Here is a 15,511-nt window from a genome sequence, read left to right on the forward strand (position 1 = left end):
TTTAAAAAGAGGAAGTTAATAATAATATAGGGATTAAAGAGCTTCAGCAAAAATCACAAAGGTGGAATGTAAATGCCCAAATGTAAGTAAATACCAGTCTAGATCTCAAACAGCCAAAATGGGACCTGCTTTTCAGTGACTAACCTTCCACTGTCCTACATTTATCCACTTCTGTCTGGTCCAGCAGGCAAGAAGGAGGTCAGCCAGCACACAACCTATTCCCTCCCCGACACCAGCCTGTCCTTTCCAGCTCAGGCTGTTTGTTTCCCAGTCAAGGCCATGACCTCAGGATGAGGCCAAGGGTGTGCTGTCCCCATCCTCATCGGGTTATCTGGAGGGTGCCCCACCAGTCAGGGAGCAGATGATAATGACCTGGATGAGGGTTGAAGGGAGGAGACGCCACCTGTCCCACTAATGACAGGAGTCACGGCCTCCTGAAGCCCTAATTGCTGCTCTGACCCTTTAAGATCACTACCCACTTAACTGTTAAGAAGCCCCTTCTTCAGGAAATTGGCAAGGCCCCCAGAGCTGCTGGCTGGAGTTCTTGGAGACAGAGGGAAGGGGTTGTCAGGGCTGGCTACACCTGCCCTAGAAATATTTACCAATAGGTAACTTCAACATTTCAAGATCTTGAATCATAGGAATTGCTGAGGTGCTGACAGGTCCATAGCAGTTTTGCTCTAGGGCAGTAACTTTCAACTGGTGCGTCATGGCACACCAGTGTACCACGAGAGGATCTTAGGTGCGCCATGGAAATTTTTAAAGATCATTAATTAAATTATTTTTTGAAGAAATTCAAAGCACAGTAAGGATATTCTTTTTTTTTACCCCCCTCCCTTTTTTTTTTGATCATCATAATTGAAGTGTGCCATGGAAGACTAGCTACACAGGTTCAAGTGCACTGGGAGATAAAAAGAGGTTGAAAAACACTACTGTAGGCTTTTGTTTTACCTTGAAGAAAAGCACGTGGATGTCTCAGCCAGCTCAGAGGCTGGCTCGGGCTGTCTTGGGGAGCAGGATGGGCTGGGAGCTTGCGCAGACGCTGCCCGGCTTGTGGCTGACGGTGCTGGAGTTTTCAAACTCATATTTGACACCACCTGCGTAGATTTCATTTCATTCCCATAGGAAAGCAAAGACAGAAAAAAACAGAAATCATTTTCCATTAAAGGGCTTCGATTCTTGTGCCACCAAAAGTCAGAATTCCCCGTCTCTTGGGTTGTGTAACTTCTTCCAGAAACTACAGTGAATCTCCAGAGTCATTACCTGCTCTGATCTCTGCTTTCCTGAGCCTCATACTCATATTTTGGCTTCTGCAAAGTCAAAAAGAATCTGCAAGGAGCTTTTTTTTTGCGGTTCTTGGCCGGGGCTGGGTTTGAACCCACCACCTCCAGCATATGGGGCCAATGCCCCACTCCTTTGAGCCACAGGCGCCACCCTCTACAAGGAGCTTTTGATGTATCATCTCCTACAAACCTTGTGACCACCTTGTGAGTTGTAGTATATTTTTTCCCTGTGTTACAACTGAGGAAATAGAAGCTCAAAGGGCTTAGCGACTTGTCATAAATTGTGACACTAGTGAGAGAAAGGGATGGGATTTGAATCCAAGACTGCACCCCCAAAACTCTTTCTGCCTCCACCAGTGGAATCTTTGTGGATGGAATAAGGGAACTTCCCAGAAATGACAGGGCTATGCCCGCTCAGCCTCGGGGACAACAGCAGAATCCTCAGACATGCCACCTCCTGAGTCAGACACTTACAGTCCAAACACAAGGACCAGTACTAGGAGCCAGGTGGGGCTTGCTCCCTGTTAAATTTGAATTTCAGCTACACAAAGAATTTTTTTTAGTATAAATATGTACATCCGTTCAATAAAAGAACAGGGGCTTGGTGCCTGTGGCTCAAGCGGCTAAGGCGCCAGCCACATACACCTGAGCTGGCGGGTTCGAATCCAGCCCGGGCCCACATAACAGCAATGATGGCTGGAACCAAAAAATAGCTGGGCGTTGTGGCGGGCGCCTGTAGTCCCAGCTACTTGGGAGGTAGACACAGGAGACTCGCTTGAGCCCAGGAGTTTGAGGTTGCTGTGAGCTATGATGCTATAGCACTCTACCCAGGGCAATAGCTTGAGGCTCTGTCTCAAAAAAAATAAATAAATAAAAGAACAGGCAATTGAACAGAGATGATTCATTAAAATAATATTATCATAGTACTTTGTTCTCTCAGGAAATGAACTATGTAAGCATAAAACATATGGCTTTAGTATACTATTATTATTTTTACTATTTTTATTACTGAGATTAACCTAATCTCAGTAACAAAATCTGACATAGGCGTTAACCAAAGACAGGAATAAACATAGAGTGTGAGATATTTAAAGACTGTAACACAGATAAGTTAAATTGCAACACAGCACTGTAAAGAACGGATATCAGCAGTTAGAAAATATACTCATTCCAGGGTGGTCTTGAACTCCTGGCCTCAACCAGTCCTCCCACCTTGGCCTCCCACTAAGTGCTGGGATTACAGGCCTGAGCCCCCAAGCCAGGCCCTTGTAGAATATATTAATTTTTTTCACATATGATTTATTGAAACTGGAAGAATAAAAGTATGTCTTAGAAAAACACAAACTCAAGTGTGCATGGGGAATTGGTGAACTCTCACCTAACAGGCATAATGCAAGGGTATATGGCACACCCCCGGGTGAGGGGTACAACTACAACTTGGACTCTACCTAACAAGTGGAAACAGTGTGACATAATTTCCTATGCTCTCATATTAATCTGAAATAACAAAAAATTAAAAATAAATGGGAAAAGGCTGGGCTCAGTGGCTCTCACCTGTAATCCTAGCACTCTGGGAGGCCAGCGCAGGTGGACTGCCTGAGATCAGGAGTTCAAGATCAGCCTGAGCAAAAGCGAGACTCCATCTCTAAAACTTAGCCAGGCCTTGTGCAGACACTTATAGTCCCAGCTACTCAGGAGGCTAAGGAAAGAGGATAGTTTGAGGTTGTTGTGAGCTATGACGTCACAGCACTCTACCCAGGGTGACAGAGTGAGGTTCCATCTCAAAAAAAAAAAAAAGGAAGAGTTGAGTCCTCCGGTATCCCAGCAGGCAGTGCAGCCTAGAGACGCTGACAAAGGAGCTGAGGAGCAGTCGCAGCTGCTTTCCAAGGAGCCGGTGTTGCCGAGATTGCCAAAATGTTTGGAGTTTTTAACTGAAACTAAGAAAAGTCCAAAATAGATTGGAGACTGTAAAAACAGAAGCTGCAGCAAGGGGGATTCAGTGCCAATGCATCAACAAAAAAGACAACCAGAGTTAGTGGAAGGAAATCTTCCTGTTTTCGTGTTTCCCACAGAGCTAATATTTTATGCAGATGATCAGTCAACACATAAGCAAGTGTTGACTCTGTATAATCCCTACGAGTTTGCCTTAAAGTTCAAAGTTTTGTGTACTACTCCAAATAAGTATGTTGTCGTTGATGCTGCAGGTGCAGTAAAGCCTCAGTGTTGTGTGGATATTGTGATTCATCATAGAGATGTTCGATCCTGTCACTATGGTGTAGTAGACAAATTCCGCCTCCAAGTTTCTGAGCAAAGCCAGAGGAAAGCTTTGGGAAGGAAAGAGGTGGTTGCTACTCTCCTCCCATCTGCAAAAGAACAACAAAAGGAAGAAGAGGAAAAAAGAATAAAGGAACATTTAAGTGAAAGTTTATTTTTTGAGCAGCCGTTTCAACCAGAGAACAGAGCTGTCTCCTCAGGACCGAGTTTACTAACCGTCTTCCTGGGAGTGGTGTGCGTTGCAGCCCTGATGCTGCCTACACTGGGGGATGTGGAATCACTGGTGCCTCTCTACCTCCAATTAAGTGTGAATCAAAAATTGGTGGCTGCTTATATCTTAGGTCTTATTACAATGGCTATACTTAGAACATGAGCAAGTATTTCAGCCGGCTTCTGAAGAAAATTTATCTTGAAAATATGAATGTGGACTGCCTTTAATCTCTTTCACTCCATTAACATGCTACAAACTATTAAAAGATTTCAAATGATAAAAAAAAAAGGAAATAAAGGCTTAGAAACTATCTTACAAGTCTTTCATAAACACGAAGAATTGAACAAAAAGATGTAACAATTGTTCAACCGAACTAATAATTAAAATTAAACAATAAAATATTACTTTTCACTCATTAAATGAATAAATAGATTATATCAATTTAATAAATAATGTTGACAATAGCTCCTGAGGTGGTGGAGGGACACAGTGTGGTGGGGAACTCCCATGCAACGCTGGGAGTACAAATCCCCATGTTATACCAGAGGGATTTGGCAAAATACACCATATAGCAGAAGTCTCAGAGATATGCAGGTGATCAGTCTCAGAGAAACTGCTCCGAGGAATCTCTCCTAAGAAAATGACTTGGCAAGTGTGGAAAGATTGTACTTCACGGATGTCCACTGCAGCGTTGTTGGTATATACAGTTGGCCCTCTGTTTCTGTGGTTTCACATCCACAGATTTAACCAATTGTGGATTAAAAATACTCAGAAAAAAAAATGGATGGTTATGTATCTGTCCCGAACATGTCACTATTCCCTAAACAATACAGTATGACACTGTGAACATAGCATTGCATCATGTATCATAAGTAGTCTAGAGATGATTTAAAGTATGCAGGAGGGTTATATGCTACTAAGTCATTTTATATCAGGGACTCAAGTATGTATGGATGGATTTTGGTATCTGAAGGAGGTGCTGGAACCAACACCCCCACAGATACTAAGGAACAACTATAATAATATATATCGTTATGTATTTATATATTGATAATATATGTACATATGATATACACACAATATATCCATATAAACACACACACATAGATTTGGGAACATCTATCCAAAGATAGGTTTTTTGGGTTTTTTTGAGAGTCTCAGGCTATCGCCCTCTAGAGTGCTATAGCGTCACAGCTCACAGCAACCTCAAACTCTTGGGCTTAAGCCATTCTCTTGCCTCAGCCTCCCATGTAGCTGGGACCACAGGCACCTGTCACAATGTCTGGCTATTGTGTTGTTGTTGCAGTTGTCATTGTTTGCTGGCCCAGGTTGGGTTCAAACCTGCAGCCTCGGTGTATGTGGCTGGTGCCCTCTCCACTGAGCTACAGACGTTACCCCACAAATAGGTTTTAAATGATATAGAAGAACATTTCAAGGCCAGGCACCATGGCTCACACCTTTAATTCTGGCACTGTGAGAGGCTGAGACAGGAGGATCATTTGAGTTCAGGAGTTTGAAGTTACAGTGAGCTGTGATGACACCACCACACTCTAGCCCAGGCAACAGAGTGAGACACTCTGACACTGTCTCGAAAGAAAATAAAATTATGGAATGTGTATTCTGGCGACTCTCCTGTAGCCATTAAAGACTAAGGCTAATGGCTAGGCACAGTGGCTCATGCCTGTAATCCTAGCACTCTGGGAGACTGGTGGATTGCTTGAGCTCAGGAGTTTGAAACCAGCCTGAGCAAGAGGGAGAATGCCATGTCTACTAAAAATAGATAAATTAGCTGGTATTATGGCACTTGTCTGTAGTCCTAGCTACTTGAGAGGCTGAGGCAGGAGGATCACTTGATTTTGGGAGTTTGAGGTTGCAGTGAGCGAGGCTGGGGCCACTGCACTCTAGCCCTGTAGCCCCGATAACAGAGTGAAACTCCATTTCAAAAAACAAGACTGAGTTTAGCCAGGTGTTGTGGCAGCTGGTGTAGTCCCAGCTACTTGGGAGGCTGAAGCAAGAGAATCGCTTAAGCCCAGGAGTTGGAGGTTGCTGTGAGCTGTGTGACACCACAGCACTCTAGCAAGGGCGATAAAGTGAGACTCTGTCTCTACAAAAAAAAAAAAGACTGAGTTAATGAACTAATGAATAAAGAAGATAAGATGCCCTTGAGGACCTATACATTAAGCAAGGGATCAAGCCTTGTATTGAGTGTGACCTAATTAAAGGGACAATAGACCAATAATAAAAAGAAAGACAGAGAGAGTTCATGAGCGCCCTACCCGCCTTCTTCCTTACTGGACCCCGGACCTGAGGCTGAAGGTGACGGGTCCTCTAGCGACAGTGAGGTGATAAGCAGTTGGATAAGAGCCGGGTGGTAGGGAGGATGCAGGAAAGGTGGGGCCAGAGTATTCTGGGGCTATCACACCACTCCTGCACTCTTCACTCCAGTCTCCTTACTGAGAAATTTGCTGTTTCTCTCTGGAAGCTTTCAGAATTTTCCTTTACAACAACAAAAAACAGCACAACCAGGATATGAATAACTTAAGAAGCGTGCAAGATGTATGCAAAGAACATTTTTAAATCTTACTGACAGTCACAAAAGACTTGAACCTGTATTTTCTCCCAGTCCTCATCATCATGCTTCAAAGAGGGTATTGTTTTATCTGTTGACACCCAGTAGGATCAAGTGCATTGCTCAAGGCCAGAGTGGCAGAGCTGAAATTTAAAGCAGATGTTCATGTCTGTGCTCTGTAGAGAAACCCAGGCCAGCCCACATGATGTGATCTAAATGAATGCAATAACAAAATGTGACATTAAGTATTTCTTTACCCCAAGATCCCTACTTCATGTATATCTAGGCTCACAAATCATAGGCAGTTTCTCCTTGGTTGTAAAAACAGCATGAGTCTCACGTTGGTGGCAAAAATCACTAGCAGTGAAAGGAAATTTGGAGAGTTGGGGAATGGATGTTCATAAGATGCTGTAACAATGACTGATACGGATGTGCCCCAGGGCCTTTGCACTTGCTGCTCTTGCTGCACTTCTCCCAGACACCAGCGTGACTAGCCTCCTCCTCACTCCTTCTTAGGTCTTTGCTTATATGTTGCCATCATGAAGAGTTCTTCATGAACTGATCACCTCATTTAAAATTACAACCACGGCCAGGTACAGTGGGTCATGCCTGTAACCCTACAGGCATTCTGGGAGGCCAAGGCAGGTGAATCACTTGAGCTCAGGACTATGAGATCAGCCTTAGCAAGAGCAAGACACCATCTCTACTAAAAATAAAAAAACTAGCTGGGCATTGTGGCAGGCACCTGTAGTCGCAGCTACTTGGGAGGCTGAGGCAAGAGGATCTCTTGAGCCCAGGAGTTTGATGGATTGCTGTGAGCTATGATGCAAAAGCACTCTACCAAGAGCTACAAAGTGAGACTCTGTTTCAATCATTCCATTAGGCCGGGCGAGGTGGCTCACGCCTATAATCCTAGCGCTCCAGGAGGCTGAGGTAGGTGGACTGCTTGAGCTCACAAGTTGGAGACCAGTCTGAGCAAGAGTGAGACCTTGTCTCTAAAAATAGCTGGTGTGGCGGGCGGAGGCACCTATAGGCCCAGCAACTTTGGAGGCTGAGGCAAAAGAATCACTTAAGCCCGAGAGTTTGAGGTTGCTGTGAGCTGTGACGCCATAGCACTCTACTGAGGTTGACAAAGTGAGACTCTGTCTCAAAACAAACAAACAACAACAACAAAAAAAAACAATCAATCAGTCAATCAAAATAAAATAAACTGACAACCTGTCCTGGCTTTATCACTTTCTATTGCATGGCATAGAAGGCACATTTCTCTTGTTTACTGTTTTGCCCTTCCTCCCTATTCTTACTTCCCCCAAATGTTAGCTCCAGGATGAAAGCGGGATTACTGCCGTTTTGTCTGTTTGTCCATCAGCACCGAGATCAGTGCCTTGAGCAGAACTGGTACTGTGACCTTGAATAAATGTATGAACACATGAAGTTGGAAGAGCACATGTGAACACCACTCATTAGAAGGGCTGCGCCAGAAAATGAAGAGCTTACGAGGTCATGTGAAAGTAGCGGGAGAGAGGGACAGGAGAGGGGAACACAGAGCTGGCCGTGCGCACGGTTTGGTCCCACTGTACCTGTTTCTCCACTTTCCGTAAAGGATGCCTTCTTTACATGTCCTTTTGGGACTCGCTTCTCCTACTCATGTTCTGATTCCAGGATTTATCCCTGTCACTGTCTGCAGCTGTCAATTATGTCTGTTACTACAGCCGAATGGAAGGCCGTTGCAGGAATAATATAAAATTTATTTTTCATTCCTACTGCTTTGAACATTTGGCTTGGTCCCTCTTGGGGGCCGTTTTGGTCCATGTTGGTGTGAAGTTTCAGATGTACGTGTGTAAGCATGTCTATAGAAGGGCAGACGCTTCTATTTTGCCATGTAATATCAAACTTTTACCTAAAATGCTTGTACTAATTAACACTCCCGCCAGTAAAGTACAGGAATCATAGTTACTCCACACCCTTCCCAACGCTTGGTATTATCAGATTCTTTTCAGGGGCCCTCAAACTACGGCCCGCGGGCCACAGGAGGCAGTGTGATTGTATTTGTTCCCATTTTGTTTTTTTTTTTGGGGGGGGGGCAGTTTTTGGCCAGGGCTGGGTTTGAACCCACCACCTCTGGCATATGGGGCCAGCATCCTACTCATTTGAGCCACAGGCGCCGCCCCCATTTTGTTTTTTCACTTCAAAATAAGATATGTGCAGTGTGCGTAGGAATTTGTTCATAGTTTTTTTAAAACTATAGTCTGGCCTGCCAACGGTGTGAGAGACAGTGAACTGGCCCCCTGTTTAAAAGTTTGAGGACCCCTGATTTACTTCTTTCCACTATGGTAAGAGCAAAATGGCATCTTCCTGGAGCTTTAGTTTGAATTTCTCTAATTATAATTGAAACTGACAGCCCTTTTTTTTTTTTTTTTTGAAATAAAATACAACAAAATGTTTAATGAGCAAACTCATCTTAGCAAATATGAAACTGCCACAGAGAGGAGGAGAGGGACAGGAGCTACTGGGCCGGTCGCAAGTCAGGGAGAATAAGAGAACAGGGTCAACTATGTAAGAAACCAGGGGGTCAGAGGGCCAGAGGCCAGAGGAATGGAGCTGTGGTCCTGGTGAAACTGACAGTCTAGAGATACATTTGCGTTCTTTACTTTCCTGACTTAGTATTATCACATACTGCTTACACCCAGCCATCTCTATTTTCTTCATTCACACCCATTAGCAAAGGAACAGGCATGTATGTAATTCAAAAATAATTTTCACTGAACTCTGAGATAATCAGTGTTTTGTCTCCACACTTCCTTTTTTTTTTGAGACGTAGCTTAATCTTGTGCCCTCGGTAGATTGCTGTGGCATCGTACGTAGCTCACAGCAACCTCAAACTCTTGGACTCGAGTGATTCTTTTGCGTCAGCCTCTCAAGTAGCTGAGACTACAGGAGCCCCCCACTATGCTCAGATACTTTTACAGATGGGGTGTTGCTTTTGCTCAGGCTGGTCTAGAACTCCTGAGTTCAGGCAATCCACCCTCTTCAGCCTCCCAGAGTCATAGGATTACAGGCGTGAGCCACCGCACCTGGCCCACACTTCCCTTTTTATTTTTTTATTTTTTGAGACAGAGTCTCAAGCTCTCACTCTGGGTAGAGTGCTGTCACAGCTCACAGCAACCTCAAACTCTTGGGCTTAAGAGATCCTCTTGCCTCAGACTCCCAAGTAGCTGGGACTGCAGGTGCCTGCCACAGCACCCGGCTATTTTTTGGTTGCAGTTGTCATTGTTCGGCAGGCCTGGGCTGGATTCAGATCTGCCAGCTCTGGTGTATGTGTCTGGTGCCCTAGCCATTTGAGCTACAGGTCCCAGGTCAACACAGTTCCCTTTTTAAATCAGTTCTGCTTAGTCATTAAATCTGATTTAGAATGACAGGCTTTAGAAGTAGAAGTCATGGGCCAGGCACAGTGGCTCATGCCTACAATCCTAGCATTCTGGGAGGCCTAGGCAACGGTGGATTGCCTGAGTTCAGGGGTTCTTAAACCAGCCTGAGAAAGAATGAGATCTTGTCTCTGCCAAGAGTAGAAAAAGTACACAGGCATTGTGGTGGGTGTCTGTAGTCCCAGCTACTCTGGAGGCTGAGACAGGAGGATTACTTGAGCCCAGGAGTTTAAGGTTGCTGTGAGCTATGATGCCTGGAGTAAGAGAGTTAGCCTCTGTCTCAAAAAATAAAATACAAAATGCAGCTGAGCTTTTAGAAATAAAATATTAGAGTCACTAAAATTAAATAGATGCATTATACAATACATTAATTTAAAGAGAGAATCAAGGAACTAAATGGTAGACATGAGGAAATGATTCGAATGTAGCTCAGAGAGATAAAGGATGAAACATGAAAGATAATTTAGAGACATTTAATAGGGAATGAACAGATTCAGCATATATTTAATAGGAATCTCAGAGGAGGGAAACAATAGGAAAGAGATATTATTGGGAGCCCAGACAAAATCATTATGCAGCAATGAATAAAAAAAATTTTTAGACACAGAAGTCAGAAACATTTAACTGCTAACATTCCCTTATTAAAAGAAATATCAAAGGTGACTCGGTAAGAAATAAACCAAACCCAGAAGGAAAGTATATAATGCAAAGAACAAATGGTGAACCAAGAATGGATGAAAAAGTTTAGATGAAAATCTAAACAATATTGACTATAAGATTATGATAACAATAATAGTGAATAACTGGTACTTTTTTTAAAAGGTAGAACTAAAATACTCAGTATTACCCCCAAAACACAAAATATGAAAGAGAGTTTTAGGAGCAAAAGCATTCTAAGCTCCTTATATTGCTTGAGAAAACGATAGAGATATTGATTAGGTATAAATCAATAGACCTTTAATCCTGAGTGCTAATAAGTAATCACAATGAATAGAAGCTGAATGTTTAACTTTCTAAACAGGGGAAGGGGGAAAAGGTAGGTGAAAAGTGAAGAAAAAGGATGGTAAATAGAAAAAAAGTAAAATAAGCTAAATAAGTATATAGATATATCAATAATGATAAGAAATAAGAACAAACATAGAGAAACTCTCACACATATTCTCAAGAAAAAATGTACCAGGATATCTGTTATAACATTGTTTTTAGAAGAGAAAAAAATCGAAAACAACTCAAATTTACCATCCTAAGGGGATTTCATAAGAGTATTGTGCACGTTTATAATTTGGAACCCTTTAAAGGAATTAATAATAGTGAATGAAATTAATTTGTATGTGAAATTCATATTTATTTATTTATTTATTTTTAGGAACAGAGTCTCACTTTGTCACCCTTGGTACAGGGCTGTGGCGTCACAGCTCACAGCAACCTCCAACTCCTGGGCTTAGGTGATTCTCTTGCCTCCGCCTCCGGAGTACCTGGGACTACAGGCACCTGCCACAATGCCTGGCTGGTTTTTTTTGCTGCAGTTTAGCCATGGTCAGATTTGAACCCGTTACCCTCAGTAAATGGGGCTCACTGAGCCACAGGAGCCACCCAAAATTCATTTTTATATTAACCTGGATAGGGCCCAGAATTATGAGGTCTGACAATTGAGTTTGTGAACTTGCTGCCATGTACTTATATTGGCAGCTGTTTAGTGCTGTATAAACAGCTCAGTAAGGTTTCATAGCCTTGGTATATCAGTGTCTCACAGCTGTGTTAGTGTCGATGTGTGGCATCCATTATTGTTGTGTGTTTTTGTGTGCTGTCGCAAGAATGTCAGAGCTTGAATTAGAGCAACAAACAAATATTTGTAAATTTCTTGTTAAACTTAGTAAGACTAGAAGCAAAATCAGGGACATGTTATTCCAAGTTTATGGGGAATATGTCACGAAGAAAGCAGCAGTGTAAAAATAGATTAGATGTTTTTCTGAAGAGAGAAAAAGTGTCACTGATGAAGACAAGTCAGAATGGCCAGAAACAAACAGATTTAGGATTTTGCTTTCAGACCACAGAACTACTCCAGGCCACAAATTGTGCATCAAAACCACCCACTTACTGTGAGAAGCATAGCAGAGTAAGTAAGCATCTACAGAGAAACAGGAAACACTTAACTGAAAAATCTTGGTCAACAACTCATGACTCTTGCATCACAACAATGCACCAGCTCACATAGCATGCTCTGTGAAGGAGATTTTAGCCAGTAAACAAATAACTGTCTTGGAACACCCCCCTTACAAACTTGATCTGGCCCCCAAGGACTTTTTTCTTTACCCAAGGATAAAGAAAATATTGAAAGGAAGACATTTTGGTGACATTCACATCATCAAGATAAAATGACAACAGCTCTGATGACCATTCCAGAAAAAGAGCTCCAAAATTGCTTTGAAGGGTGGACTAGGTGCTGGTATCAGAGCCTAGTTTCCCAAGGGGAGTACTTCGAAGGTGACCCTAGTGATATTCAGCAATGAGGTAGCACTTTTTCAGGGATGAGTCCACATGCTTAATTGTCAGACTTTGTATAATGGTAAGTGGAAAAAAAAAATTGCAGAATGACATATATAGTACAATGCCATTGTTCAACTTGTTTAAACACTCAGTGCTACATATTGTTTATAAATAAACTATAAAAACATAGACAGGAAGGAGATACAGATTTCTGGAATGGGGAAAGAGGGAAGGAGAGGTTCAATTATATCGTTAATGCTTTATCTCTTTAAAAGCCTTTGAAGCAAAGACAACAAAATGTCAGCAATGGGTTCATTCCAGATGGTGGTTTATAATACCTGTGTATGTTTCTGAATGTTTAAAATATTTCATAATAAAAATGTATTTTTGGCCCCAAATATTATAGACCTGGTATGTCTCATGATTAAATCAAACTTACATTAAAATTACAATCAAATGTCAGTTTCTCAGTTTCTCTAGCCACATCTCCAGGGCCCAAGAGCTACCATATTGGACAATGCCATTTTAGAACATTTCCAGCAAGACAGAAAGTTCTGTGGGGCAGTCATAGAGCTTCAAGACAGCCTACCTCACACCATTTCTCATTTTTTTTTTTTTTTTTTGTGGTTTTTGGCCGTGGCTGGGTTTGAACCCGCCACCTCCGGCATATGGGTCAGGAACCCTACTCCTTGAGCCACAGGCGCCGCCCACCATTTCTCATTTTTAATAGTTTAAGTCAATATCAACAATAGTAAGATGCAAAATTCAGGCCAATTGTGCAGCGAATATAGACATAATGGTAGAGCTCTATGGGAATTTGGATAAGTGTTATTATTATTATTATTGAGACAGAGTCTTACTTTATTGCCCTCAGTAGAGTGCCATGGCATCACAGCTCACAGCAACCTCCAGCTCTTGGGCTTAGATGATTCTCTTGCTTCAGCCTCCCAAGTAGCTGGGACTACAGGTGCCGACCACAATGCCCTGCTATTTTTTTGTTGCAGTTTGGCCAGAACTGAGTTCGAACCCGCCACCCTCAGTATATGGAGCTGGCTCCCTACCCACTGAGCCACAGGCACCACCCAGATAAGTTAGTTATTATTGTGTTACGTTGTGTGGTGTTTGTTTTGTCAAATCACTTGAACTTTCTGGAAGGCTAATGTCCACTTAATTGAGATTTCCCTGTAGTATTTCGACTGAAAACAGCCACAGTGATTTAAAACTGGTAATAATGATAACACTGTTCCAGCCACTATATATTTGATTCCTCAACTAACCCAATTCCACCCAGTGACTTGCCAAGTTATAAATCTGGTAAAATTAACACAAGGAGGGACATTTCTTAGATTTTCTCATTTGCTTAAAGTAAATGCTGTAAATAGTTATCCCAAAAGTCAATATTTCACTTGGAATTTCAACATTAGCAACGACAACAAAAAGCCATTACAAAAGTGTTGGGAAGGTTGGAAAAAAAGAGCATTGGCCTCAAGAAGGGAGAGGCTTGAGATTTTGCCCTCAGATCACAGAATTACTGCAGGCCATTAATTTCTCTCCGTTTGGGCTTTAATTGGCTTTCTCCCTGAACAAATTTTCCTGTCTCCTCTAACCGTCTAATCAAGGGTGAGCAGTGAAATACAGCAAACCAAAAGTGACCTGGAGGCAGATGGCTCCCAAAATACAGATGTTTTACCAGCCATCATCAGACTAACACATGGAAAATTCTTTGGGTTATGCAGGCGGTAGGGGATATACCACTACTGACCATGTCCTCCCAGGTAGCAAGTTGATTTCAATGCTATGATTCCATGACTGGTGAGACATATTCATTTATCCCTTTGGCAGTAATATATCTGAGCACTTACGAGGTGTCACGCACTGTCCTAAGAGACACAGCCATACAGAGGCAGACCCGGTCCCTGTGCTCCTATTGCTGCTAACCCACAGGGCACGGCCATCCCCCCTGGCCTAGGGGACAAGGTGATTTATGAGAGGATCCTAGCCAACCACATGCTAATAGAGAGCTTTTTTAATTTTTTTAAGAGACAGAGTCTCACTTTTTCACCCTGGGTAGAGTGCCGTGGTGTCACAGCTCACAGCAACCTCCAGCTCTTGGGCTTAGGTGATTCTCTTGCCTCAGCCTCCCGAGTAGCTGGGACTACAGGCACCTGCCACAACGCCCGGGTATTTTTTTGTTGTTGTTGTTGCAGTTGTTGCCGGGGCCAGGTTTGAACCCACTACCCTCAGTATATGGGGCCGGTGCCCTACTCACTGAGCCACAGACGCCACCCTAATAGAGAGCTTTGAGGCTTGGTGAATTGTGGAGTCAGGCTCTCTTTGTAAATAGAATCCAGGTCTTTGTAAAAAGCTAAATGTCTTTCAAAATTCCAAAGTCACTTGAAAGTTTCAGTGAAGAAAATCTTCCCCTTTGAGCCAGGCTCGTGGTTTTTATTAAACACCCAAATCTTCCTAATCTTACTAGGATAAGTATACGGTTACCACCTTCAAGATTTTCTGAAGAAGACCCAAATTCTAATTAAGGGATATAATGAAAAGGAGAAAGGCGATGTTCCACTGTGGTAAACGTTGAAGAGAAGGGAATGAATTGGAGTAGGAGAGAAGATAGCACAGTGGATCAGGTCTTGTGGGGAAGGAGAAGCTCCTTGAATTCAGGGGGCCATTTATTCATCATTCTTTTTTTTTTTGTAGAGACAGAGTCTCAGGTAGAGTGCCGTGGCGTCATACGGCTCACAGCAACCTCTTAACTCTTGGGCTTACGGGATTCTCTTGCCTCAGCCTCCCGAGCAGCTGGGACTATAGGCGCCCGCCACAACGCCCGGCTATTTTTTGGTTGCAGTTTGGCCGGGGCTGGGTTTGAACCCGCCACCCTCGGCATATGGGGCCGGCGCCCTACTCACTGAGCCACAGGTGCCGCCCCATTTATTCATCATTCAACTCTCCCAAAACCCCTGCAAAGTGAGCACTGACACCCCTATTTTACCATGGAAGAAAACAAAGTTTTGGGTGGGCCCTCTGAGGCCACAAGCTCAAGATGTGCGTCCAGAACGCAGGTGTGCCAGCTTCACGTTGGTGACCTTCAATCCACCTGGTCTGACTTATGGATAAGAACAACTTCAAAGGTCCCTTGTGCTGTCTCTAAATCGACACGTACACCCTGGCATTCAGTGTGAAGGCAAAGAGAAATCGGGAGAAACATGTAAGCGGCTGATAATCAAGAGATTTGAACTATAAACTAAAACCAGCA

The 15,511-nt window shown here is 43.1% G+C and overlaps 1 protein-coding gene across 1 annotated transcript; it reads left to right on the top strand.

Annotated features, from left to right (window-relative positions):
• Positions 1-3,093: 3,093 nt before the first annotated feature.
• On the top strand, positions 3,094-4,040 carry LOC128575902 (motile sperm domain-containing protein 1-like). The gene has a single exon (XM_053577697.1). It carries the CDS (start codon positions 3,289-3,291, stop codon positions 3,928-3,930), a length of 642 nt encoding a protein of 213 aa, XP_053433672.1. The 5' UTR covers positions 3,094-3,288; the 3' UTR covers positions 3,931-4,040.
• Positions 4,041-15,511: the final 11,471 nt, after the last annotated feature.

The sequence above is a fragment of the Nycticebus coucang genome, chromosome 23 (genome assembly GCF_027406575.1).
Source record: "Nycticebus coucang isolate mNycCou1 chromosome 23, mNycCou1.pri, whole genome shotgun sequence".
NCBI lineage: Eukaryota > Metazoa > Chordata > Mammalia > Primates > Lorisidae > Nycticebus > Nycticebus coucang.

Bases quoted from the DNA above. Each gene is read 5' to 3' on its own strand.
- LOC128575902 (XM_053577697.1), top strand. From the start codon at position 3,289: ATGCATCAACAAAAAAGACAACCAGAGTTAGTGGAAGGAAATCTTCCT.